The following is a 25,931-nucleotide window of genomic DNA, read 5'->3' as shown; positions in this document are numbered from 1 at the left end:
GCTCAGGGTGTGATCCTGGGGTCTGGGGATTGAGTCCTGCGTTGGGCTCCCTGCGGGGAGTCTGCTTCTCCCTCTGCCTATGTCTCTGTCTCTCTGTCTGTCGTGAATAAATAAAATCTTTTTAAAAATTGATTTATTTATTCATGTGTGTATGCACACGAGTGTTGGGAGGTGCAGAAAGGAGAGAGAGAATCTCAAGCAGACTCTGCACTGAGCACAGAGCCCGATGCATGACCCTGAGATCAGGAGCTGAGCTAAAACCAAGAGTCAGACATTTAACTCACTGCGCCACCCAGGCACCCCAGTATGCTACAGAATTTTTAAAAATTTGTGAATAAAATGCTTAAAGTTAAGAATTTAAGAACCTGTTTGTAGTATCAACAGTTACTCATTTTGTCTATATTCTGCTTCATATTCCTTGGTTTTTAGAATTTTGTGTCTCAATCCAACTGTGATTTTTTTTTTCTTTCCTTCTGTGTCTTTCAGCAAACGTGGATTCAGTGTCCGGTCCTTTGGAACAGGAACTCATGTGAAGCTCCCAGGACCAGCACCTGACAAGCCAAATGTTTATGATTTCAAAACTACATACGATCAGATGTACAATGATCTCCTTAGGAAGGATAAAGAACTGTATCCCAGTGGGTTGCCCTTTTACAAACCCCTGTACTTGTCTCTGGCAGGTGTAATCTGTGGCATGTGTTGATCAGGGGTGCCTGTGACGCAGCTACATAGTGGCTGCCTCTGCGTGTGCTGAGTCATGGCACACTTGATGCAAAAATGATGTTAAGGTGTTCAGATGTCAACGTAGAGCCCATGTTGACAAAGCCAAGGGCAGGTTCTGATGTAACAAGAAACAGGGCAGTGTAGGTGAGGAAGGCAGAGTGGAGTTGTTTTTCCCACTGTGGGGCTGCCCACCACTCTCTGCAGGTAGGTGTGTGTGCACACACATGTGAGCACCATGTGTGCTGATTCACATGTAGGCAGGCTGCTTCACACATCTCTGCCACATTTGCTACCAAAGGAAGCATGTTAGAAACAAATAATCCGAGAGAACTTGACTTCATTTCAGGAAGAGGCAAAACAGACTGGATCTGCTACTTAAGACTCATGTGAAAGAAAGGTATTTATTATTATTATTATTACTCATTTTTAGAGAGAGAGAGCTCACAAGTGGGAGGGGCAGAGGGAGAAGGAGAGAGAATCCCAAGCTGACTCCATGCTGAGTGTAGAGCCCAACACAGGGCTCAATCTCACAACCCTAAGATGACGACCTGAGCTCAAACCAAGAGTCGGACACTTAACTGCACCACCCAGGTGCCCCAAGAAAGGTATTTTTAAAAGAGATGTTTATGAGAATGACGTCCGGCTATACAGTGGTTAAGATCATTGTTGCCTGGCCTTTGACCAGGACACTTCATGATCGTCTGTGCTGCTTTAAAACTCTTGGGCCTTCCCTGTTACAGTGAGGGATTTTTAGTTCTCGGGATGGAGCCCAAACATACGCCAAGCAAAAGGAATATAAACACTGGAGAGAAAACTCTGCCTTCATGTTGGTGTTTTTGTAATTTTTAATAAACTACGAATGTTTTCTGTAAATCTGTAGATTACTTAGCTGGGAGTGTGGCCCCAAAGGCCATTTCAAGCAAAGTATAAAAGTGGACCCTGACAGTTACCCCTGTGTTCTTCTCCCTCATCTACCATTAATTGTCAAGGGCATTGAGGTGCAGATGCCATAGCCAAACATGTGGGGCTGGCTGCGGATTGCTGTGGGTGGTGGGTCACCTGTGGTGCACTGCGCCCAGGAGTCTAGGAGGCAGATCTGAGGTTCTCCTGGGAAGTCCTGTGTGCCTCCTTTCTCAGAAGCTGCAGAGCCTGTGCTGGGGAGAAGACCCTAAGTATTTCTGTTGAGCTGTGCTCTGGTCTCTGCATTGCAGGGCCATGTGCTGCTCACATCCTTGGGCCAAGAAGGAAGGCTGTACTCTGGCTCACCTAGAGGCAGTGTCTCAGGCTTCTCTCCCTGAAATTCTTCTTTGTGTTGACCACAAGCCCTCTCATCCTGGAGAAACCTGTGACCTTAACTCTGAGTTTTTCTAGCTTGGTATGAATTCTCCATGTGTTGTTAAGCTTATCTTGAGACCTCATCTGTCTTTGAAGATTCTTATTCAGCTAGCACCATTCATTTTTAAACTCTTGTACTCAACGAGAGAAACGAAAAATAACACACTTGTTCATACTCCCATATTTATTAGAAATTAGGCTTTCTGATGTTGGAGCTGACTGATCTTTCTGTTTCTAGGAGTGGGCAGCACTTCACATTTTAAAGAGACTGGAAAAAGGATTTGGAGTAGGAGGGTTGATGTGTAGGTCTTAGCAGTTCTGAATGAAGGAGCAGAGTCCAGCTGCTCAGAATTCAGAATTTCCTTTGTGGGCTGACTTTGTACAGATGCATGGTCTCTCCACAAAGCATCCAGTCCAGAAGACAGCCACACATGTGTGCCTTTGCTGCATTGTGGGGAAGGTGTGGTGGTTGGGGGGACATGGCTGTTCCTACTGTCACCAGCAGTATTTACCTCCTGAGACCCTATGTAGGAAGGTCAACTTTAGATCTCCCCTTTTGATTGTACCTTGCAAGGCTCTGGGAGAAACTCCTTTTTTGGTTTATTGACTTCACTTGGGTGGAATATCTGTCTTCTAGGAAAGGTGCTGTGCTTGGTGCTTAGCTCACCTAACTACAGCCCTGGGCCAGTAAAGAAGGGTCATCTGCTCCAGGAAGGCGTGTCACGGTGTACACTGGCAAGACTCTGGGAACAGAGGCACAAGTCTTTCATGTATGAGGGGAGCAGAGGTAGGAGGTGGTGGAGGAGGATCAGCTGTGTATTGGGGGTCACATGTCTGGTGTTGGAGGTGTCCTGAGAACACAGGAGGGGAACACTTGACTAGCTGGGGGCACATATCCAGCTGCTGGGAGGCCTGGCGTTTTGGTTGCTTCCGAGTTGGTATAAGATACAAGCAGATATGTGCAAAAAGCCAAGTCTGTAAGCTAGAATACCGGGGCTTTTGTGGAAGTGATGGTTATAACCTGAAATGGAAAGCTAGAAAAGTATTTTAGGGTGTAAACTGCAGATAAAGCACATTCACTAAATGTTCTACTTTTTAAGGGAGAGAGTGACCTGGCAGGAGGAAACTAGTTGCACCTGGTTGGCAGAGCCTGGCGGTGAGGCTGAGTGATGGGGGGTGCGGTGGGGGGAAGCACTCCTGGGGCTGAGTCAGGAACTAGGATGCTGAAGGGACCCTGAGGTTATTAAGCTTTAGTAAGTTTTGGCCAGTGGTCCTATTCGTGTAAAAGCACATTATTTCTTAAAATATTTGGCTCTTTGTAGGTGGTTTTCTGTCTGCGGGCACGGTGGGCCTCCTGCCTCAGATTCTTGACAGTGGCCAAGCACGGGTCTGTGGTCCCTGCAGGACCTGCCCCTGGGAGGTCTGGGGGCCAGGGATGCTAGTTGGGATGGAAACCGTGTTAAACTAACCCTAAACCAGTTAATGAAGCTAGGCTGGGCTGGTTACCAGTTCCCTGTGAGGATTATCTACCAGTAGTACAGGGAATCCAAGTTCACCTGACTCTCCAGACAAACAGAAATGTCTGATGAGGGGAACCGTTTGTTTTATACAGAAGAGCAGTGTTGGGGGGGAATCTGTGGAGCAAGCAAAGTACACTGTGGGCGCTAGTGTATTTTACAGGGTTGTGCAGCCACGTCTATGGTAGATTTTAAGACATTTTACAATTTTATTTAAAAATTTTTTTCTTTTTTTTTTAATCTTTTTAAAGATTTTTTATTTAGTAGAGACAGAGAGAGAGAGAGAGAGAGGCAGAGAGGCAGAGACTCAGGCAGAGGGAGAAGCAGGCTCCATGCAGGGAGCCCGATGCGGGACTCGATCCCCAGTCTCCAGGATCAGGCCCTGGGCTGAAGGCGGCGCTAAACCACTGAGCCACCCGGGCTTCCCCTAATTTTTTTCTTTTTTTTTTTTTTTTTAATTTTTATTTACTTATGATAGTCATACAGAGAGAGAGAGAGAGGCAGAGACCTAGGCAGAGGGAGAAGCAGGCTCCATGCACCAGGAGCTCGACGTGGGATTCGATCCCGGATCAATCACGCCCTGGGCCAAAGGCAGGCGCCAAACCACTGCGCCACCCAAGGATCCCTCCTAATTTTTTTCTAAAGATTTTATTTACTTGAGAGAGAGAGGCAGAGACACAGGCAGAGGGAGAAGCAGACTCCCTGTGGGGACCCCGATGGGGGACTTGATCCTAGGACCCTGGGATCACAGCCTGAGCCAAAGGGAGATGCACAACCACTAAACCACCCAGGTGTCCCTGTCCACTTTTTTTTTTTTTTTTAATTCAGTTAATTAACATAGTGTATCATTAGTTTCAGAGGTAGATGTCAGTGATTCATCAGTGTATAAGACACCCAGTGCTCATCCCACCATATGCCCTCCTTAATGCCTGTCACCCAGTTACCCCATCTCCCCCACCCAGATTTTAGGACATTGTCATCCATCCCCCCATGATCCCCTGTCCCCTGGCAACCCCTGGTCTACCTTCTGTCTCAGGGTTTACCTCTCCCAAACATTTCTGTACATGGAGTCCTGCAACATGTGGTCTTCTGGAGCGGGATTCTCCCATCATGTTTGCAGGGCTCACCCATGTTTTGGCTTTCGCGAGGATCAAACCGGTTTGGTTTTGTTTTTTAAGATTTTTTTATTTATTCATTGGAGAGGGAGCAGCAGGGAGAGGGAGAAGCAGACTCCCTGCTGAGCTGGGAGCCTGATGCAGGGCTTGATCCCAGGACCTGAAGATCATGACCTGAGCTGAAGGCAGACTCCTAACCATCTGAGCCACCCAGGCGCCCCCACACTATTTTTAAATATAATTTTTTTCTCTTAACGTTAACTTTTTTCTTCCTTTGCCTTGAAGTTGTTTTGAATACAAAGCAGCCTTAAACTTAGTGTTTTGCCCTGTGGGCTTTAGCGAAGCTCCCAGGGTAGAGTGGTGGAGGCTTCCAGTTTTTGTCCTGTACCTATGGAGCTGTGTGCTGGGCTGGAGCTGCCCCAGGCTTTCCATCACTTAGTGAACGGAGTCTGCAGCTGAACCATCAGCTTGCCTGAGGACCCTCACTGGAACGACAATATAGTTCCTTCTACCTGTCAGAGTGGCTGGGGTGGGGCCTCATGCCCAGATCATGGGGCTCTGTGGGGTGTCTCTGGGGTGAGGGCTACAGTGTCTACAGGAGGCACAATGGGGTCTTAGAAGTTCAAGTTAGATGCCCACTTCAAACCTCTCAGGAGATGACCACTTTGTGAACTACAAAGTCACTTAAAATCACTTGTCTAAAAAGCAGGTAAATGTGCACTTCTAATCGTCAGTAACTTTTTTTAAATATATTTTTTTAAATTTTTATTTATTCATGAGAGACACAGAGTCAGAGACAGGGAAAAGCAGGCTCCCTGCAGGGAGTCCAATGCGGGACCCCATCCCGGGACTCTAAGATCAGGAGCCGAAGGCAGAAGCTCAACCGCCTAGCCACCCACGCGTCCCCGGTGACATTTTTTTTTTAAATTTTTTTATTTATTTATGATAGAGAGAGAGAGGCAGAGACATAGGCAGAGGGAGAAGCAAGCTCCATGCACCGGGAGCCCGACGTGGGATTCGATTCCGGGTCTCCAGGATCGCGCCCTGGGCCAAAGGCAGGCGCTAAACTGCTACGCCACCCAGGGATCCCAACATTTTTTAATACGGGTGACCAGTTGCTCCCTAAACTGATTGGAAACACAGGTAGAATTAACATTTCCTGGGTCCTTTGTCCACATAATTAGGAGACACTTGGTGTGAGCCTGTATCCAGCAGACGTGTCTGATTTCTCCCCACCTATTGTCCTAACCTTAGCAGTTGGGCTTTCTTTAAACCACACACTCATTTTCATCCTCTCACACTTTAGGCCTTGGGTTAATGTTTGTGTGCAAGTGACCCTGAGTGACATGGATCACTGATGCACAGATTTTCTTGATGATCCAGTCCAGTGCTGTAAATGCTTTCTCTCTTCCTCTTGATTTCCTTAACATTTTTTTTTTCTGTAGCTTAACTTTATTCCGACAATACAGTATATGACATACACAAACTGTTAGTGGACCTTTGGTCTCAGTGAGGTTTTGGAGTCAGTCATACTTGGATTTTTCGCCTGCGGGGGGTGCCCCTCACCTCGATGTTTTCCAGCTATAGACCAATCTCTGTGCATTTTCTTGTGTTGCAGTAAAAGCTGAAAATAAAAATAATTTCTACGATTGTAGGTCCCCACAGCTTGCTGACCTCTGTCCTGGATCCAGGCCAGTGGACAAAGAAGCTCAAGGGGAGCCTGTCCTCCCTGAGGCCAGTTCTGCAGTGGGGCTACTAGCCTTTTTCTTTTGTTGGGGCCCCTGGGGGGAGGCTTTTGTTTCAAGCTCAGCATGCCTTCGCCTTCTGTGCCTGGCCGCTGGGTCCCCACAGCTCTGCTCATGCCTGTGCTTTTTGTCCTGCCTCTGTGGGTTCAGGTTCTGCTGTTAGCCACATCCTGGCCTGCTTACCTTGCCTGTGGTCCCTGGCTGCCCATCTGGCTCACCACGCTGGGGCGCTCTTCACTTCTGCTGTATTAGACCTTATCTAATTTCATGTCAGTTGGCAGCTGTGTTTTTAGAAGCTTTTGAAAGTAGTATCTGTTTAACAAATGAGCATATCCCTAAGCCAAACACTGATTTCTAGAGAAACCGATCTAGTGTTGCTGATATTTAAGCTTTCAGGTTTTAGAAAAGCACTTGTGCCTAAAATATAAATCATGGCCTTAAGATACTACAGAGGAGGCAGAAGAACCGCCACTGTGTCTCATCTGGGGAGATGCCAGATGTTGAAAAGAGACGATTGGTTGGGGTAGCTGCCAGGGGGGACTGGTGCATCTAGGTGTAACAGAGCCACACTGACCTCGCCCACTGCTTCCAGAACTTGCCCAGGGCCAGGAACACACCTGGTCTTCCCAGCCCACGGTAGGTGAGATGCTGACACCAGGTGTGTTGAAAGTGGGCTACATGACGTGAATCACGCTGGTGGTTTCATTTTGCGTAATAACCTCAAGGGTAGTGGGAAGAGGGTGTTGTAGACGGGCCAGGACTCCTGGCTGCTGAGCCTCATATTGGGGAAACAGTTGGCTTGGGCTCCAGTGGTTCAGGAGCTACCTGAAATTCCTCCAGTAGTTCCTGGGTTCTTGTGTGTGCAACCTGCGTGCTTTGCAAAAACTACTTTGATTTCCAAAAGGAATTTATTTCTTAATATATGTAAAGAAGTCCTAGCTTGAAAGCTTTTTATGTAGTGGTTCTCAAGGCGTGGTTCCAGGATTTCCAGGATTCCAGCTGTCCCCATAGCCCTTTCAGAAGATCCCAGGCTTAAAGCCATTTGCTGTTTGCTGTTCTCAGTCTCCCCAAAGTGTGCCAAGGGCTCTGTCAGGCTCCCGCCCACCGCGTACCAGTCCTCCCTGTGATGCCTGATGGGCTGTGTTTGTATTGCTGTGAAGACCTGCAACGGCCCCAGATTGGCCCCAAGCCTGTGAACTCCCTGAAGCACCAGGCTCAGACTCCAGGTGTTGTTTTCCTCTCAGGACAGGAAGGAAGGGGGACAGTCAGAGCTACTCAGTGCGGTTGGCCACTGTGACACCTGTGGAGCACGAGACCCTGGGGGCTGTAATGAGGCCGCTGTGCGTCACTCCAGCCTACAGCTTGCTAGCTTAAGAGCAGCTGTAAGAAACCTTGCTTCCAAAGTGCTTTTTAGTGCTTTTCCCTGAAAATGTGGGCTGAGTGGTGTCTCCTGTAGCCCTGTGGGTTAGGGGTGGTCTGAATTCCTTTACTTGGGCCTTCCTCTTTGTCCTCTGCATGGTAGCACTTGGCCTGCTTCTCAGGGAGTCACATGTGCAGTCTCCTTTGGCCTCTCTGCCCTGAATGGAAACTCGGAGTTGGTGCCAGCCTATGCACGTTGCCAGCACTGGATGGTGGGAATCCAGGTGAGCTGCCATGAGCTCTGATGGAGGTGGGCTTGATGGACATGTGGGAATGTGTCCTCTTCCCAGGGCCGGGGAGCCTGCCCAGGATGGACATGCAGGGGGCAAGGAGTAGGTTGAGTAGGAGGGCTCCAGGGAGACACCAAGCTGAGCAGGAGGTATGGATCTGGGGTTCCAGGGGTCCCCACAGTCCCACCAACCTTGGGGGTCGAGTGCCCATAGAGTCCCGAGTAGAGACACTGGTCTAGCTGTGTCTCCCTTGGTACTGACTATGGGAGTATGGAGCATAGGTGCCACATCGGCATCACCCTGCCCCAGCTGTGTCACCAGCAGATGCTTCCGGCCATGTGTCCAAGTGTGGCTCCCAGTGGGTGTGTAACCCATAAAACAAGGGGCTTCATCAGAGTGCCTGTGAGGACACATGTCCTGTAGAGTTGACAGAACTGTCCCCACCTTCAGGGAGGGCCTGGTTCCTGCCCCACTCAGGGCGCATGGGGCATCACCGTTTCCCCCAAGAGGAAGATTTCCAGGTCTTTATGAGAAAGAGCTCCCCCCCCCCCCCCGGCCACATTTCATGCATGCAGTTCTGGACACATCCCAGTTAGTGGGAGACGGTCAGCAGGATTTCCTGCAGACAGGGAAACTCGCTGAGCCTCGCCGTGTTGGCTGCAGGTCCCCCCCTCCCCCCCCCCTCCCGTTTGTGTCCTTAGCGGCCTGTGGATCCGGCTACTCCTGCTGGTCCCCATGAGCAGTCCTGCTGGGGGCAGGTGGGTTGGTTTCCAGTGACCATTGGCTCCTTGTTTGGGCCAATTCTTCCCTCTGAGGCAGACAGGTTTGTTGCACAAAATGCATCATTTGGACAGTGTGGAAGCTGCACTAGGGGCAGGGGAGGATGTTGGCAGAGTCAGGCAGGGCCGGTTTCAGCTCAAGGACCAACCTAGGCTTTGTCTCGTTACTGTGTCCTGTTCCTGCTTTTGGCTTACCTTTTTTTCTTTAAGATTCTTCAATTTTGTGATGACAACTATTTTTCTTTAAATCACTAAGTAACTAGAATTTCTGAGGAAGAGGAGTCGTTTTATTTTTTTCTTCCTACTCAATTGCAGTAATATCAGGCGTTGGGGGAGTTGCAAGCCATTCTCTGAGAGCAGAGCTCTGCGTGTTGCCACGCATTCTGTCCACGTGGATGGCAGGCACTTTCCAGAGAGCAGCAGTGCGGTCGGTGTGTGTCCATCCTGCTGTGCTCAGTCTTCCTCTCCACGTGATGCTTGGGATTTAGTCCAGTTTTGAATCATTTATGTAGAAAAGACATGTTGAAAAAAAGAAAAAGGCAAGACATGTTGCAGATGAATTCATAACTTTAAATCTTAAAATTTCAGAAAGTAAGTTTCACTAAAATTCATATTCAGTCTCAGCTTTTTGTTTTGAGGTTAAATTTTTTTCTTAAATTTTATTTGAGAGAGAGCACAAGCAGGAGGGAGTGACAGAGGGAGAAGCAGACTCCCCACTGAGCAGGGAGCTGGATGCAGGACCCTGGGACCACAACCTGAGCTGAAGGCAGATGCTTCACCAGCTGAGCCACCCAGGCGCCTGAGGTTGAAAGTTTTATAAAATTGAACAGATGGGGGTAGGTGTGTGTCCTAAACCAAGATTAAGGAGGAGGGTGGGGCGCCTGGGTGGCTCAGTAAGTAGAGCATGTGACTCTAGATCTTGGGGTGGAGACTTAGAACCCCATGTTGAGTGTAGAGTCTACTTTTTTTAAGATTTTATTCATGAGAGAGACACGGGCAGAGGGAGAAACAGCTCCATGCTGGGAGCCCAATATGGGACTTGATCCCTGTACCCTGGGATCACGCCCTGAGCTGAAGACAGATGCCCAACCGCTGAGCAACCCAGGCTTTCCTAGAGTCTACTTTAAAAACACTTGAAGGCAGCCCAGGTGGCTCAGCAGTTTGGCGCCGCCTTCAGCCTAAGGCGTGATCCTGGAGACCTGGGATCAAGTCCCACATCGGGCTCCCTGCACGGAGCCTGCTTCTTCCTCTGCCTGTGTCTCTGCCTCTCTCTCTGTGTCTCTCATGAATAAATAAAATCTTTTTTAAAAAAAGTTTAAAAAAAAAAAAGTTTAAAAACACACATGAAGGGGCAGTGAATGCAATTTTTTATCTAATTTTGGTGGACAGTGCATTATGATGGACCCTTGTCATCTGTTCAGATCAAGCCGACTTAACACCGACTTAACAGTGGCCGCCGGAGGGAGACCCTTGGTGTTGCTAAGGCAAGAAGAGCCCCAGGCCAGGTCCTGAAATTTGACCTCACTGCCCTCGCTGGCATGAAGGATCCAAAGAATTGTCCTGCCAAACGCTGTTCAAAAGGGCGTGTTTCCTTTGAAGAAATGGGATGGCCTAATCTGCTCTGCAGTCCACTGATGCTTCATGCAGATGAATTTGAGGTGAGCAGAAGCTCCTGTGCTGCGTGTGATGCATTCTGTCCACACAGGGCAAGCACGCACTTTCCAGAAGCATCTGTTCCAAGCAGCACAACTTGCAAAGTATCAGGTTAGGCACTTGAGGCAGCATTTTTCTGCATCCTGAGTGCTGATCAATCCGACAAGTTGAGAGCGACCCCACACCTCAGAACCGAAAACGTCCCCAGTGAGGCTAGGGGCCGACTGCTGCCCACACCTACCGCTTGTGGAGGAGAGGCTATCGGTGCCCTGTAGTGCAGTGGCCCAAGTGTGCAGAGCGAGAGCAGACACTTGTCGGCTGCCACTTGAGGGGATGTTCCAACTTGGGCATGCCCTGGGGGCATGCACAATATGATTACAAATGCAAATGTCTCCTTTCCCACACATTAGCCTGGTGAAAGTGACTGGGCTCCTACTGTGGTTCTGTGCACTGTGGGTGCCTCTGCTGCTGTTTCCACTGTTTGCCCCTGCTGCCCACAGCCTTGCCTCCCAGGGCTGTGTCGCCATTTAGAGCGTTCGCACTGTGGGGTTGCAGGTTGGTGCCCGCGGGGAGCCTCTGCTCCCCACACTGGGAACATGCAAACCTCAAGGCTTGCTTTCCTAATGTTATTTTTTCATATAAGTAACACTTGTGCCTAAAAATGGTGCTGTTGACATATCCTGGCAGGCTCTCAGGGGCTGTGTTCTCTAGGAGGTGCCGAGTGTGCAACACGGCGGTTCCCTGTTGCCACTTCTACTACTTCTGCCTCTGCAGGATCCAGTGTGTTCTTGGGTGTTCCGTCTGGGGGCGTGGGCTGTTTAACATCAAATTAACCTGAAAGGTTCCCGTGGAGGCAGGAGTGCGCCTGTCCTGACCTCTGGTGTCCAGTGCCTGTGGTTCTTGGGTTTGTGTTTTAATGAGGCCTTAAACTAAACCCTGGAGGTTATGTTAAAACAGATTATCAGTGATACTGGAGACCCCCTGCAGTGTCTGGCCCTGAGTTGTGTGGGCCCGGGCACCCCCTGAGTGGGCTCAGAGCAGACCATCTTGGGCATACTGTGTGGCCCAGGGGTCAGGGAGGGCACCCGCTCATGTGTTCACCGAATGCTAGACCTCGCTGGGCCACAGGCTGGCTCCGTTCACTCCTCCATTGGCCCTGATTTGAAGTGAAGGCAGAAGTGTTCCTGCTACATAATCCTGAGATGGGGTGGGGAGACTCCCCTGAGAAGGGGAGGGGAGCAGCCTGCAAGGTTCCAGCTGCATGGAGGGGGCTCCCTGGACATCTCCCCCACTTAATGTGTGGCGCACAATCCAGAGGGAAGCCCCAGGGGTAGGAAGGCCAGCAGAAAAGAGAAAGAAGGGCTCCTGACTGGGGGCTGTCCCTCATGGTAGATTTGGGATTGGGAGATTGCGCTGGGCTTCCCAGGAGCATGGCCCTGCTGATCCTCATGTGCTCTGTCCTCGAGCCTCGGGGGTGGGGGTGGGGGGGCTTTCAGAAGCTCCAGTCCCCTCCTGGTGTGCAGCTGGCTATTGTCCATCTCAGGACCATGGGCCTGCGCTCAGCGGGGTGGCGGCCTCTTCAAAATCACCCACTCCCATTGCTGTGTCTCGACTGGCTCCCAGGGCCCACCCTGCAGGATGGGTGACACTCAGGCATTCCTGAGCTAGGCAGCAGGGAAGTGTGGGCAGCATTTGGTCAAACTAGGGCCTGACAAGCCGCCAGGAGCATGTTAACCCCTATGGAGGGTGTGAGGGGAGCCCCGTGCGCCTCTGTCCGGCTCTGCTGGCCCATGGTGAAGCTTCAACTTCCCCTGGCTGCTAAGAGGGAATACGCGGGGCTCATTGGGTGGTGGTGCCCTGTGCTCCTGCCCCTATCGGCAAGAACTGTGAGGCCACTTTGCCCTGAAGCCCCTTTTCAACTGGGCGCCCCTCACCCTCTGAGGTGGTTTCCACTCAGAGACCCTGCTCTGTCCTCGCTGTCCCAACCCTGTCTTACCTGGCTTTGTTTTATGTTTGGTTTGTGACATTTGTGGGGAAATGAGGCTTGAGCTGTGCTCACCCGTCCTTGGCAAGTGCCTCTGTCCAGCCAGGACTGGCAGAGCCAAGGGGAGCAGATCCTGCCTCAACGTGGCTCCACAGTAAATCCATGACCTTGGAGAGTGAGCATCAGGTCCCTCGTTCGGATTTTTGCCAGCACCTTTCCTTGCTCTGGGAACGGCTCTTCTGCTCATCTCACTTGTTTGCCTTTAGATTGACCCTCTGCCTCCCCTCCACCTCTGTGGAAACCTCGGGTTTGAGCCAGGGTTCTGCAGGTGGGCACCACAGGCATGGGCCTTGCTCCCTCTGTCCCTTCCAACACCCTCCCAGAACAGCAAGCCAAGCATCCTCTGCATGGAAACGGGCTTCCACATGCTTCCTTTGGGGTGAGGGCCTGTCTCTGGAGGACCCAACATTCATGTCCATTAGATGGGCTGCTGAAGTCCGTGTTTTGGGGGAATCACTGTAGAGATAAACATCTGGCTAAACCTCTCTCTTGTACCAAGAACACTGTGGTTGAAGCGGAACCTGATGTTGGAACAGTTGCCCTGAATCAGAACTAGACTAACATGCCTCAGCTCTCAGGACAGGAGCAAGTGTGCAGGACAGATGCCAAGTCCAGAAGGACAGCCTTTCCAGGCGCCTCCAGCCTGGCCTCCTGGGGTACGCTGACCCTGGACATGGGGCCTGCGACCAGGTTGCCCCCCCCCCCAGACCCTCAGGTCCCTGTCCATCTCTGCTCCACGGGACTTGTGTTTCAGCTTTGCAGAGAAGACAGATCTATTGTGGCTGCTTGTGTCTTTTCTCATCTCCCGCTTCTCTTTCCAGGGACAGTGTCTTCCCTCCTGCATCTGGTGAGCTTGCCCTTAGGTTTCGTTTGGCCTACACACGAATGTTGACATAATAGCTTTTAAAGATCACGTGCTCTGTGCTGGCACGGTCTGGAGGGTCTATGTGATGGTTAAGACCGTGGAGTGGTCAATGTGATCCTTCCTTGGGCCCTCCCACCCTTGAGGTACACCCCCGCATCTGTGCTGGCCTTGCAGCTGGGGGGGTGGGAGTGCAGACGGACACACCTGCTGCCTTCACCTGTTGCAGTAAAGACAGATGTCTTCTGAAGGCCTGGGCTAGGAGTGAGCGAAACAGGAGTGAGCTGGGAGTGCATGGTGGCCTCTTGGCCTCAGACCATGTGACTCAGCGGGGCAAGGTGGTGGGACTTCACTCGGCATCTCTGGCTTCATCCCCATTTCCTCTGCCTTCCAGAAGTATCTCGGGGTTCACTTGCAGGTTGGAGCTTTGTGAAGAGGTCCCCTGATTAATCCTGGGGCACTTTGGGCCAGGGTGCTATGGAGAGTGGGTGCCCACATGCCACATTCTATGCGTTCAGCCACCTAGGAGTCCGGTTGCCCAGCCAGTCAAGGGAGCTCATTTCTCAGGAGGTGAGACTCGCCTGCTGCTCTGCCATCGCTGGAGGCACCGTCCTGCCTCTGGGAGTTGGCTGGCAGCCGTCCAGGATGATGTGATACAGCGTCTCACTGCCCTCTCTACCCATGCAGAGGTGGGCCTCCCTCCAGAAGTGGGACCCTCTGTGACCAGCTGTGCTTCAGCCTTGCTCTGTTCCTTCACATCCTGTCCTGTCCTGGTGAGGTTTCCAGTAGGGCTCCAGTTCCCTGTGACTCGGAGCTACAGGTGGGTTTGTGTCCAGGGCTCCTTGCTGCGCACTTCCTGCTTGGCCCAGCCCGTGCTTTGCGTCTCTGATGTTTGCCAGGAAATAGTCCAGAAGGGCCATTGTTACCACATCCCTCATACGCTGATGAAGGTTAGGGTTTGATCCCTGAACTAAGCACTTTTTCCTTAATGACATGAATCCTAGTTTCATTTGTTTTTCTTTACATCAATAATTGAGGCTTAAGTAGAGGAGGAACGGTTGTGCAAGGCCTTGGAGTACCTGGTGGCTGGCCATCCCTCCTCAAGGGTGATTCCTGGGAGCTACAGTGGGTCCCAGAGCTGTGCTCTGCTGGATGGCAGGTCTGTCTCTGAGGACATGATAGAGGTCCAGAGTCTTCATCTGCCTGGCCAGTGTGCGGGGAGCAGGATCACAGGCTGTTCTGAATGCTTGAGCTGCCTCTGCCCATCCTGCTCTGACACACTGGCCTCCCCTAAGCCATTCTTTACCCTGGACTTCAATGCTAAGCATTTGAAGGACCATGTGCTACCTGACCATGGAGCAGTCACTGGGGCGGAGCAGGGAGGTGCAGGCAGCGGCCACCAGGACAAGCACATGGGAGATGATCAGGAGCCAGAGCCCTCTCAGCTAATAGTCAAGTGTCTTTTCAACTTAACACTCTTAGACCATTTGAATATATTCTAGAAGCCCTTTTCACTGTCCAAAAAGGTAGGGAAATGTATTTTCAGTAATAGCTTAAGTAAATTGTTACAATTTAAAATCTAGGAAAGCCATTAAACGTTTTGCTCAGAAGTCCTCAGTCAGCTAGTCTGTGTCTCTTTTTTTTTTTTTTTTAATTTTTTAAATTTATTTATGATAGTCACACAGAGAGAGAGAGAGAGAGGCAGAGACACAGGCAGAGGGAGAAGCAGGCTCCATGCACCGGGAGTCCGACGTGGGATTCAATCCCGGGTCTCCAGGATCGCGCCCTGGGCCAAAGGCAGGCGCCAAACCGCTGCGCCACCCAGGGATCCCTAGTCTGTGTCTCTTGAATAGGATTAAGGAGATGCTGATCCCCAGCTGTCTAGAAGGACCTTTAGAGACCATGGGCTATGCGTGCATGTTGAGGACCCTTGGCCCAGTTCCTTGGGGGTGATGAACCCTGTCCCTAGGGCCCGGAGTATAGACAGGGCCACTGGGGATGGGTAGGGGTGTGGCTGCACATCTGCTCTGGGGCCTGTGCATCCCCTCAGCTGTGAGGGACTCTGGGCTGGGGGCACCCTCACTCTCTGTTCCCAGCTGACCTGGGGTTCTCCCCCTGTGCCCACTTCTTTCTCTGAAGTACCGTATTTCGGTGGTCTCCAGATCTTATTGGTACCACTGTAACTGAGCCCTTGGGGGACTGACTCTGTCTCTGCTGAAGGGCTTGTGTTCAGTGGGAATGGTCACCAAGTTGCTGCAAGAGGAGTCAGAGCAGCAGGTTACAGAAAGATAAGCAAAGGTTGCAGACACCAGGTCTGCTTTCTGGAGAACATTGGTCAGAGGGCTGCAGCCAGCCTGGCAGGCTGAGGGGAGCAAGTACATGCTGCTCAGGGCCAGTCTGCAGGGCCTAGAGTGAGCACCTCCCCCACTGTCTTGTCTTTTGCAGGACCCTGGGGATAGGCACGGCCTGCTCCCCAGAATTGCCTCAACCCCTCCACTGCTTTGATGCACTGCTGGAGAGGGGCCTGGCGGCTCTGCTGGCGCTCACACTGAGGCACTGGGCTGGGGTTGATAAAAGTCTTTATAAAGTTCCTTGACTCTAGCACTTAGCTATACGCAGAATGGCATCTTACATATGTTGGACAGAAATAAGAGGATCAAGCCTCGGCCAGAAAGGTTCCAGAACTGCAGAGACCTGTTCGATCTGATCCTCACCTGTGAAGAGAGAGTGTACGATCAGGTGGTAGAAGGTAAGACCCCAGACTGAGTGTGCCCTGTGCCTGGGCTCTCATCTCTGCCCATCACGGTCACCGTGGCTGCCCTGACGTGTCCGTTGGTTCCTGTGGGCTGAGAAGATGGGTATGGCCGTAGTGAGGTAGCTGGGACTCTCCTGCCTCCGTGGCCTCTGGCTGGCCACATGCATCGGAGCAGAGCACCAGTGTGTGGGCTGACCCTGTGGTGCAGGTTTTAAGGTCTTTGGGGCACAGGAAGAGTATGTGTGAAGTGGAGGAACCAAGGGACTGGTTCTTTGTGAGTGAAATGCTTTCCCCCAGGACAGCCTGGCTGTTCGTGAGACGAGGTCGAGAATCACCATGTTTCCTTGAGTCATACGGTGTTCAGTGTGAGTCTCCTTCTCAGGAAGGAAGTCCTCAGCCTGGTTTATCACCCCAAGGCCAGAGGCAGCTGGAGCCGGTGGCCCCTTGCCCTCCTGTGACCTGGTTCTGAGGCCTCTGACAGTTGTGTCATCTTGTTCCTGTCAGATCTGAATTCCAGAGAGCAGGAGACCTGCCAGCCGGTGCACGTGATCAATGTGGACATTCAGGACAACCACGAGGAGGCCACCCTGGGGGCATTCCTCATCTGTGAGCTGTGCCAGTGTGTGAGTATCCACCTGCTCCTGGGCCCAGGACCCTCTCCTCCTGACACCACAGTTTTACCAGGAGAGGGGCTATCATGCGATTCCTTTTGTGCTCACGTTTGACTTACTTTCAAATACTAAAACCCAAGTAGATGCAGAGGTGCCCACAGGTTTGCGTATCGACCAAACGGCTTTGGCTTAACTTGCCCCCTATGCTTTCTATTTGCTTGATGGTCATGCAGTGCCCTGCTCAGTCTGGCCGTGTGTGCCCACAAGAGCTTCTGCCAAAACCCTAGTCATATCTGGCAGAGCCCAGGGGCCCCAGAGGTGGTGTCCAAGCTCCGTGGATGCTGTAATGTGCTCCTCTTCACCCTCAGGACCGATCAGTCCTTGGACTTCCCCCGGTGGCCCTGGGTATCCTCCCTTGTGTAGAAAATCATGGGAGCTTTGCAGCTGCTGTGCAGCTGTGCTCAGAGCAAAAACATTTCCTCTTAGATATGACAAAAGGACCTAGGGACCTACCCAGGAAGAGACCCATATGTCCTATACTGTTTTCCTCCTGGGAGATTTGCATTTAGGTCAGCTGACTTTGAGTGACAGAAAAATGAGGGAGACAGATGGCTTACCAAGAAGTCCAGAGACAGGTGGGCCTGGACTCATTTGCCATGTGAGGGGCCCAGGTCCTGCTTTCATGTTGTTGCGCCCAGAACAGCTTCTGTTCCCAAGATGCCTCATGGCCCAGCGTGGCTGCTGAAGCTCTAGCAGTTGTGCCTTTGTTCTGGCCACCACGCAAGAGAAAGGGCTGAAGAGGGACACATGTCCCAGAAGTTGTACACGTGACTTCCATTTGGGTCACCCTGATGAGAAACAAGTTACAGAGGGGTTGCTCTTCACATCAGAGAGGCACTGCTTACAGGCCAGGCCTGGGGCCAATGACCAGCCTCAGCCGCTGTCCAGCCCACACCAGCCCTGAATCATCCTTGGGCTGTCCACTGGCAGCACCTGCTCCTTTAGGGCAGTGGTTCGCCACCAGGGGATGTCTGGCCATATCTGCACACACGTATGGGTCTCACAACCTGGAGGGATGGTAGTGACAGCTACTGGGTGGAGGCCACTGAAGGGCATGGGCCAGCCTTCTCGCTCAGTGCCTGAGCAGGCGACTACCTTTGCAGAGTGTGGGCAGGAGGTCTGTGAAGTTCCAAAGTTCACGTCCTGGGGCAGCCGCTCTGTGCCTCGGGGTGCAACTATCCTGAACCCTCCATCCTCAGGCCCCGGTCTGGGGTGGGTGGGAAGGAGCCTCCAGGGCCCAGGACGGCCCCAGGACAGGTGAGAAGCAGCTCAGCGGTGATAGACCAAACCCCCAGCCCCGGCTGTGCCCATGGGGGCGCCGCTACCTGTGCACCTGCTCTAGGTGGCCTGTGTGCTCCCTCCAGATTCAGCACACGGAGGACATGGAGAACGAGATCGACGAGCTGCTTCAGGAGTTCGAGGAGAAGAGTGGCAGAGCCTTCCTGCACACGGTCTGCTTCTACTGAGCCGCCTGGCCTGGCGCGCTGCCCCCTCCTGAAGCGCCTTGTTGAGCTTCCTTTTGTTAATATTTTTTCCCTTCTGATATTTGTTTTTACCTTTAGGTATTCTGCCGGCTGACGGTAGCAGTACCCAATAAATTGTACATATGAAACGCAAAGCTACACATAAATGCCAGATTAAAAACAATCAAGTTTTTCTGTCCGCTTTGACTTGAGTGGGATGTTGATTATAAAGTTTTTTTTTTCTTTAACCAAAACAGTAAACAACGGTTTCTAGTACCTTTCCCCCATGCATTTGTGGCTTCATTGTGGCTCCTTCGTTCCACCCTCAAACTTGCTGTAATGTAAAATAATCTGAATAAAGCAATGGGCTTGGTCTTACTAGGAAAGAACTTAACAGTGGTCCGATAAGTTGATGTTGCCATTTGTCTTTGCTCTGGCCTGGGCCCTCTGGAGGGACCCCTGGGCCTGACACTGCCACTCACACCATTTCTGAAGTCGGGAGGTGGGACACTGAGCCTGTGGGGGCCCTGACTTCCTAGCAGTACCCTGAGGTCCTGCTGCCCACGAGGACTGCAGGAAGCATGGAGCCCTTCTCCTGTGGCAGCTTCTGGGGCCGGTATCAGATGTCCCCTCACTTCCCCATGACCCCTCCTGACTTCCAGAGGTTTTGGAAAACCTCAGGTCTCCATGGGGAAGTGTCGGGGACTCCTGAGCTCGTGTGCCATCCTGGGGCTGTGGACTCCTCCCCAGGCTCCCGGGTTCAGGGGGCAGCCTGAGGAGAGCAGTGGACACTGGCCTGGACTTTCAGGCTGCCCAGTCCCGAAGGGAGGATGCCACCACTGTGGGGCATTCTTTGGTCTTTGCTGGGCCATTGACTATGGCTTTGGAGTGAGCTCCCTGGCAGCTCCCCAGCGGCCCTGCAGGCCCTCTGCTAAAGGCAGGTGCTTGCGACCCCGAAACCCTGGAGGGGAGGGTCCGGGGAGGAGCCCCAGGGTTCTCTCCAGGACTGCTCGTTCTGGTCGGGACGTGGCCTGGGGCCAGGGTCGCCTGGCGGGAGACGACGGCCCGGCCTGGCCAAATGGGGACGAGATCCCGCCCCGCGGCCCCCGGGGAGGGGTCCGGCCGGCGGCGCGGGGCGGGGCGGGCGGCGCGGCCCCTCCCGGGAGGCGGGCGCGGAGGGCGGGTAGGCGGTGGAGGCCGGAGCGGCGCGGAGCGCGCGGAGGGAGGAGGCCGAGGGCGGAGCGGAGCGCGCGGGCGCGGCGAGCGCGGCGGCCGGGCGGCCGAGCGACCCCGGGAGCGGCCGCGTCCCCTGCCCGCCCCGCCCCGCGCCTCCCTCCCCGGCGGGTGCGCGGCGGGCTGACCTCTGCGGAGGCGGCGGGGGCCCAGCATCGGGCCGGGGCCGGGGGGGCGCCGGGGCCGGGGGGCGGCGCTCCGGCCCGGCCCGGCCCCGCCCGATGTCCATGAGCGCGAACACCATGATCTTCATGATTCTGGGGGCGTCGATCGTGATGGTGAGCGGAGGGGCTTCCCGTGCGCCCGCGCCCGCCTCCCGCGCCCGCGCGCCGCCTCCCCCACCTCCCGCGCCTTGTTTACCGGCCCGCGCGGCCTGCGCTCCCCATCCCGGGCTGCGCTCCCCATCCCGGGCTGGCCCGCGCTCCCCATCCCGGCCTGCGCTCCCGGTCCTGGGCTGTGCTCCCCACCTCCGGGCAGCGCCGCGCTCCCCATCCTGGCCTGGGCTTCCCATCCCGACTGCCCCCAGCTCCCCGATTCTGGGGCTGCCCCGGGGACCCCTCTCCCTGGCCTGCGCTCCCCTAGCCTCAGCGCGCGGCCCCCACCCCACCACCCTACGCCCCAGGGCCCCAGCCAGGCCCGCTCCTCGGCGCTGACCGGTCATGGGCTCTTCCAGGCCATCGCGTGCTTGATGGACATGAACGCATTGCTGGACCGATTCCACAACTACATCCTCCCGCATCTGCGGGGCGAGGACCGCGTCTGCCACTGCAACTGTGGCCGGTGAGTCCGCGCCCGGTGGGGCACACGCGTGATCACACATGTGCGGTGGTGGCAGGGCCCAGGGGGCACTGGCAAGCCCCAAGCAGGCCTGGCTGCAGGACTGCGCTAGGCCCGCGGGGGAAGGACTGCCCAGCCTCTGCTGGGCACCTGGGGATTGGCCAATCCGGTTCCAGGAGGGGGAGCATGCCTGAGTAGTTAGGACCCCCTCCCAAAATGCCTGTAGTGCAAGGGCCTTTGCCAGGGTGAGGGGCAGGATGGGCCCCAGGCCTCCTGGTCCAGGGCCTGGAGGCCAGGAAAGCAACAGCCCAGCCCTGTGTGTCAGGAGAGATCCTGGGCAGGGCTGTGCCCACAGAGTACACCATCCTCCCCAGGCCCTGCACTAATGTTCATGAACTTTCCTGCAAGCCAGGTACAGGGAAGTGCAGAAGGTCAAGGTGGGCAGGGCCTACCTCGAGGGGCGTCTGGTCCAACCCTCTGGTTGCACGGAGGAGGAACTGAGGCAAAGCTGGGTGTGGCTTGCTCAAGGTCATTCAGAGAGCCGGGGGAGGAGCCCAGGCCCCCTACATGCACTGTGTGCACATGTAGCAACGGAGTCTTCCTGGCCATGCATGTTTGTACGTCCATGTACAAAATAAACATCTTCTCATGAGACGCGCATATGTGTACTGTCTGTGCATATACATGTACGTACACATAGCACACGTACACACTCGCATGCACACCATCCCCCCAGGAAGCCCTCACACTGGGACCAAATAGAGAGCAGAAAGATGCTTGAGTGGATAGGGACTTGCCCAAGGTCACACAGCTAGCAAGGAACTTGGGGCATGAGCCCAGAAGCTGTGTTCCTCACCCCTGGCCTGTATTTCTGCTCCAGGGACATGTATGCACACAGTGGGTGGGGTGTGTATGTGTGTGTGCAAGACAGAAAGGACAGTTACATGCCTCACTAAGCATGCTACATGCCTGTGGGTGCAGAGCAAATAGGTGGAAGCAGAACACAGAGACATTAGGGAAGGTGGAGAGGGGAATTTAAACAACCCTCATGTGTGCTGTCCAGGAACCACCAAGAGTTTGCTGGGTGGGTGGCCACTCTTTTCCAGAGATCCCCATATTCTTTCTTGGTGCACATAGCCCCAAACTAAGGAAAGGCATGAGATCAGCACCATTGCCTCCAACACAGCCATGACTATGGGCAGGTTAAACCAAGGTGTTCCTGAGACCCTCCCAGAGGCTGGCAGTGTGCACACACCAGGCCCAGACTTTCAGTCCTGTAAACATGACGAATGCACATTTTACATGTGTGGGCTATTGTGTAATGACCCGCGTGTATGTGCCTGTGACCTCACACTGGGGACCCATCTGGGCAGACAGGGTGTGTTTGCAGAGTGTATTTGCCCAGGATGCGTGTATGAGTCATATGCAGCATCCAGAGTATGTGTGGACTCAGGTAAAATGAGTGCCCACAGAGTGCAAGCTGAGGCTAGGTTAGCGTGTCTGTGGATGCAGAAATCATGGAGAGCCACCCCTGTTGCAGATGTGGAGTTTCTGGGTGTGTGTGTCCACATGTATGCTGTGTCCACATCACTTCATACAGGATATGTGAACTCAGTGTATAACGTATTCTTATATCTTGACGACATATATGTGTATGCACAGTACATGTATATCATAAATACAACATACAGCGAAGACTGTGCTCCATGTGGGCACAGCGAGTGTGTCTGCAGAGAACAGTTTTGCACATGAAGTATGTGTGTAAACCATGTACACAAGTTGCCACAATGGACTTTATCCATGTGTGCACATGCCATATGGAGCGAGCCTACACATGTGTATGCCTTTGACATGCCTGTATGGAGAATTTTACATGGAGGACACATGTGTAAATGAATGCTCTGAAGTGCATGTGCCAGCAGGCAGTGTCTGCGTGCACACAAACCCACGCAGATGCCACAGCCTCTACAGAGGGTAGCTGTGTGCCAGACTGTGCATGTGCGTCCACATGTGATGCGCACTGTGCTCATGCCTGGGCAAGTGTGCACATGCACACATGTGGAACTCGTGGGCCTGAGTCCATGGTATACACGCCATGTCTTGTGCATGTGGCCAGCGTGTATACACAACACACATTGGACCTCAGGCAGGCACAGGTAGCATGCGTGGCCCAGGCAAGACTCAAGTATGTACACATCATGAAAATATGTGTGCAAGTGAGACCTGAGCCCCTGCCCCCAGGGCCTGACTTGGAGGAAGAGGAGGGGCAGGGGCCGGGAGGAACAGCAGATGCCAGGCCAGTGATGGGGGCACAGGTGGTGATCTCTGACCCTCTGGAGGTCCTGAGCCACCAGGGGTGGTTGGGGCCCTGGCCTCACCTGGCTCACGGGCCCCAGGCGCATTTCTGGCTTCTTGGCAGCTTGATCTTCAAGTTCCCTGCCTCCCCAGCTGTGTGTCAGGGGCAGGGAGCAGCAGGCCTGCGGAAGGCCCTGTCAGGGGTCCTGGGCCCAGAAGGCTGGGTAGGGCAGGAGGTGACAGTGGAGGCTCTGTGTTAGTAGCACCTGTGTGGCCTGCCTGTCCTGATCGCCCAGGTGATTGGGGCCTTGCACGGGTCGGGAATGGTGTCCACTCCTAGGGGACCGGCAGCTGCTGCACATTCTGGGAGGGGACTAATACTTCTCCATCACTTATTGGTGGCTACTGACAGACTGTGCTCAGACAAACATGGCTGCCAGGTATCGGGCCATCCTTGCTGACTGCACCGCAGGGCTCGTGGCCTCTGCTCTGTGGGGCTGTGGCCATGGCCCCACTGCTGGGACTGGTCCCACTCTGGACATGCTGAGCAGAATGGCCTCCAGGAGTTCCCAGAAGGAGCAGGAGGGGTGTGAGGAAAGGCCTGCCTGCTGCCGACCCCGCGGGGCTCCTACCGGGAGGAAGACACTGCATGGACCCGCTGGTGCAGGGACACCTGGAGGAGGGAACCGCAGGGGACTTGGGGGAGTAGTGGGCTTTCCATTTTTGAGACAGTCCCTGTGGGGGCGTGTGGAACATGGCCAGTTGTGAGGCTGGGGTGGGAGATAGGGACTGTCTCAGCTGAACACCAGGCGGAGTTGCCGGCATCTAACTGAGGCAAAGATGGGAGAAGAGGTTCGGGGAGGGAGGAGCTATTTTTAGGTATGAATTTGAGGTGTCTGTAGATCCCACGTGGAGATGCCACACAGGCAGCGAGAGCTCAGAGCAGACAGGGTGGGGGGCAGGCAGGAGAGGTGGAGAAACCAGCAAAGGGGCTCAGGGAGGAGAGGGGACCATGAGAGGTGGGCCTCTGAGGAGGAGGCCTCCAGAACCGTCCCCATGCTGCCAGGCAGGAGGAAGGGTTGCAGCCAGCAGGGATGACAAGACCCAAGGGTGGAACCCAGAGGTCCCTCTCCTGGGCTCTCCTGTGGGCCAAACAGGAGGTCAAGGTGGGGACAGGCCCAGATCTGTTGTCCTGGGTGCTGATCTCCTGAGTGGGGCCACCCCACCCAGGATCTCTAGGCCCAGGAGAGCTTCTTGGAGGAGGAGGGAATCTTGACAGGCCTGATGCTGGATGGAGCCTTGTGCGGAGAATTCAGAGTTCCTTAGAGGCAAACAGTTCTGCAGTTCAGAGGGTTCGTGGCCTGAGCCTGGACAGTGGAGGGAAGGGAGGGTGAGAAACATCGCATGGCCTTGGTGGGAGATGGAACTGGCAAGAGTCCAGGGAACCCTGCCTGGGCAGCTGGAACATCCCAGGAGTGGCAGAGCAGGCCACAGACATGTGGCTCCATGGAGACAGGGCAGGAGAACCCCCCTGGGAGAAGGGGTGAGAGATGTACTCCAGGCAGAGCCCCCTGGGCCTCCCCACAGAGAACTGAGGAAGGGGAGATGCCTGCAAAGGATGAAGGAGCAGAAGGAAGACCAGAAGCCCAAGGCAGGGCTGATCTGCGGGGCCTTGGGCAGAAAGGACAAGGATGAAAGGGCCAGTGAGAAGGGAGGACAGAGGGGCAGAGCCGGGGGCCAGCAAATGGGCGGTGACCCAGCAGGGTCGCCTCTGAGCCCCTGCGGCAGAGGAGGGAGGAGGGAGATACATGGGCAAGCGCCCCTCCCCCGCCCCGCCCCCCGGGCGCTACGCTCCGACCACTGGCCTCACACACATGCCCACCCCGCGGACAGCCTCTTGCCTGGTGAGCCGGTCCTGCCTGGGCGAGTCCGCCGGCCCCTTCCTGACCTCAGCTCGGCCCGAGGGCTGCTTTAGGACCAGCAGGGCGGGCGAAGGGGGCCGCTTCCTGCCGGGGTCGCCGCCCGCCCCGCGGGACAGGTGCCAGCCCGCCCTGCCGCCCCCAGGCACCACATCCACTACGTGATCCCTTACGACGGGGACCAGTCGGTGGTGGACGCCTCCGAGAACTACTTCGTGACCGACAACGTCACCAAGCAGGAGATCGACCTCATGCTGGGGCTGCTGCTGGGCTTCTGCATCAGCTGGTTCCTGGTGTGGATGGACGGCGTCCTGCACTGCGCCGTGCGCGCCTGGAGGGCTGGCCGGCGCTACGGTGAGTGAGGGCGGCCGGGCACGGGCCGCGCCCCGGGGTCACCCCGGCCCTGCCCCGCCCCCGGCTAACGGGTCCAGGCCCCGCCTCCCACAAGACCCTGCCGCTGCCCCCCACCGGCCCCGCCCCGCCCCCACCAGAACACGCCCCCAAGGACAGCCACGCCCCCTTAGAAACGCCGCGCCCTGACCGCGCCCCCTCCGCAGATGGCTCGTGGACCTGGCTGCCCAAGCTGTGCAGCCTGCGGGAGCTGGGCCGGCGGCCGCACAGGCCCTTCGAGGAGGCGGCCGGCAACATGGTGCACGTGAAGCAGAAACTCTACCACAACGGCCACCCGAGCCCGCGGCATCTCTGAGCCGCGCGCAGGACTCGCGGGGCCTTCGGCCAACGCGCCCACGCACACGGGACTGGACGGCCGCCCCGGGCCAGGGCGCCCGCAGCTGCCGGGCGTGTCCAGCGGAAGGTGCTGTCTCCTCTTCTTTTTATAAAGGGGGTCGGGGCGGGGAAGGCCGCCGGTCTGGGGGCAGGACCCTGGCCTCCCGGGCTGGACGGGGCGCGGGGACCGGGGCGGGGGGCACGGGCACCTGTGCGGGCCGCCAGGACCACCTGCTCGTCCCCACGCGCTGCAGTCTCGCCTGTGCCGGGCCCGCGTCTGTTACTTAAACCCGGCTGTTTCCTGTGTGCCTGGCGGCCTCTTGGGGCCAGTCCTGGCAGAGGGAAGCAAGGCCAGGAGAGGGTCTTGGCAGGGAAGGGGGCGGCCCTCGGCCGCGCCCACGTCTGCACACGGGAGCATGTGCATGGGGCGTGTGCGTCCGGGGGCCTCAATGGGGGTGGAGGGCGGGAGGCAGGGGTCTGGTGGAGGCCCCAGCCTAGCAGCAATAAGGCCCCCGTGCCCCACTGCGGCAAGTGTGGCCACCCTGCCCAGGGCATCCCCGGTCGGGCGCCTCACTGTGACCCCCACCCCTGCTGGTCAGTAAATTCTCCAGAAAGCTCCAGCCTCTGCCTCTTCTTTCATCTCTGAACCTGTGACCCCTTCAACCCCTGC

The 25,931-nt window shown here is 54.9% G+C and overlaps 2 protein-coding genes and 1 long non-coding RNA gene across 4 annotated transcripts in view; all 3 read left to right on the top strand.

Moving 5' to 3' along the window:
* The window catches only part of SSU72 (SSU72 homolog, RNA polymerase II CTD phosphatase), a 29,346-nt gene extending 10,646 nt beyond the window's left edge, over positions 1-18,700 (top strand). The window contains exons 2-5 of the mRNA XM_041770971.1: positions 487-630; positions 16,032-16,171; positions 16,682-16,800; positions 18,213-18,700. Coding sequence (XP_041626905.1) covers positions 487-630; positions 16,032-16,171; positions 16,682-16,800; positions 18,213-18,314 — 505 coding nt within the window. The 3' untranslated portion in view covers positions 18,315-18,700. The remainder of the gene's footprint in view (positions 1-486; positions 631-16,031; positions 16,172-16,681; positions 16,801-18,212) is intronic.
* On the top strand, positions 637-16,024 carry LOC121499806. 2 transcript variants are annotated; one of them, XR_005990248.1, is made up of 3 exons: positions 637-1,120; positions 6,346-8,078; positions 10,285-16,024. It is a non-coding gene; the product is annotated as an uncharacterized LOC121499806 (long non-coding RNA). The 2 variants fall into 2 exon arrangements; XR_005990247.1 differs by lacking the exon at positions 637-1,120 and having other exon boundaries at positions 5,666-8,078; positions 10,285-10,521; positions 14,110-16,024.
* An 848-nt stretch (positions 18,701-19,548) lies between the features above and the next one.
* TMEM240 (transmembrane protein 240) lies at positions 19,549-25,881 on the top strand. Its single transcript, XM_041772028.1, has 4 exons — positions 19,549-19,822; positions 20,218-20,324; positions 24,681-24,889; positions 25,093-25,881. Exons 1-4 carry the CDS (start codon positions 19,766-19,768, stop codon positions 25,239-25,241), a joined length of 522 nt encoding a protein of 173 aa, XP_041627962.1. The 5' UTR covers positions 19,549-19,765; the 3' UTR covers positions 25,242-25,881.
* Positions 25,882-25,931: the final 50 nt, after the last annotated feature.

This window comes from Vulpes lagopus, chromosome 10 (genome assembly GCF_018345385.1).
Source record: "Vulpes lagopus strain Blue_001 chromosome 10, ASM1834538v1, whole genome shotgun sequence".
NCBI classification, from domain to species: Eukaryota; Metazoa; Chordata; class Mammalia; order Carnivora; family Canidae; genus Vulpes; species Vulpes lagopus.
Note: the sequence above shows the minus strand (reverse complement) of the source record. Positions and strands in the feature narration are given on the sequence as shown.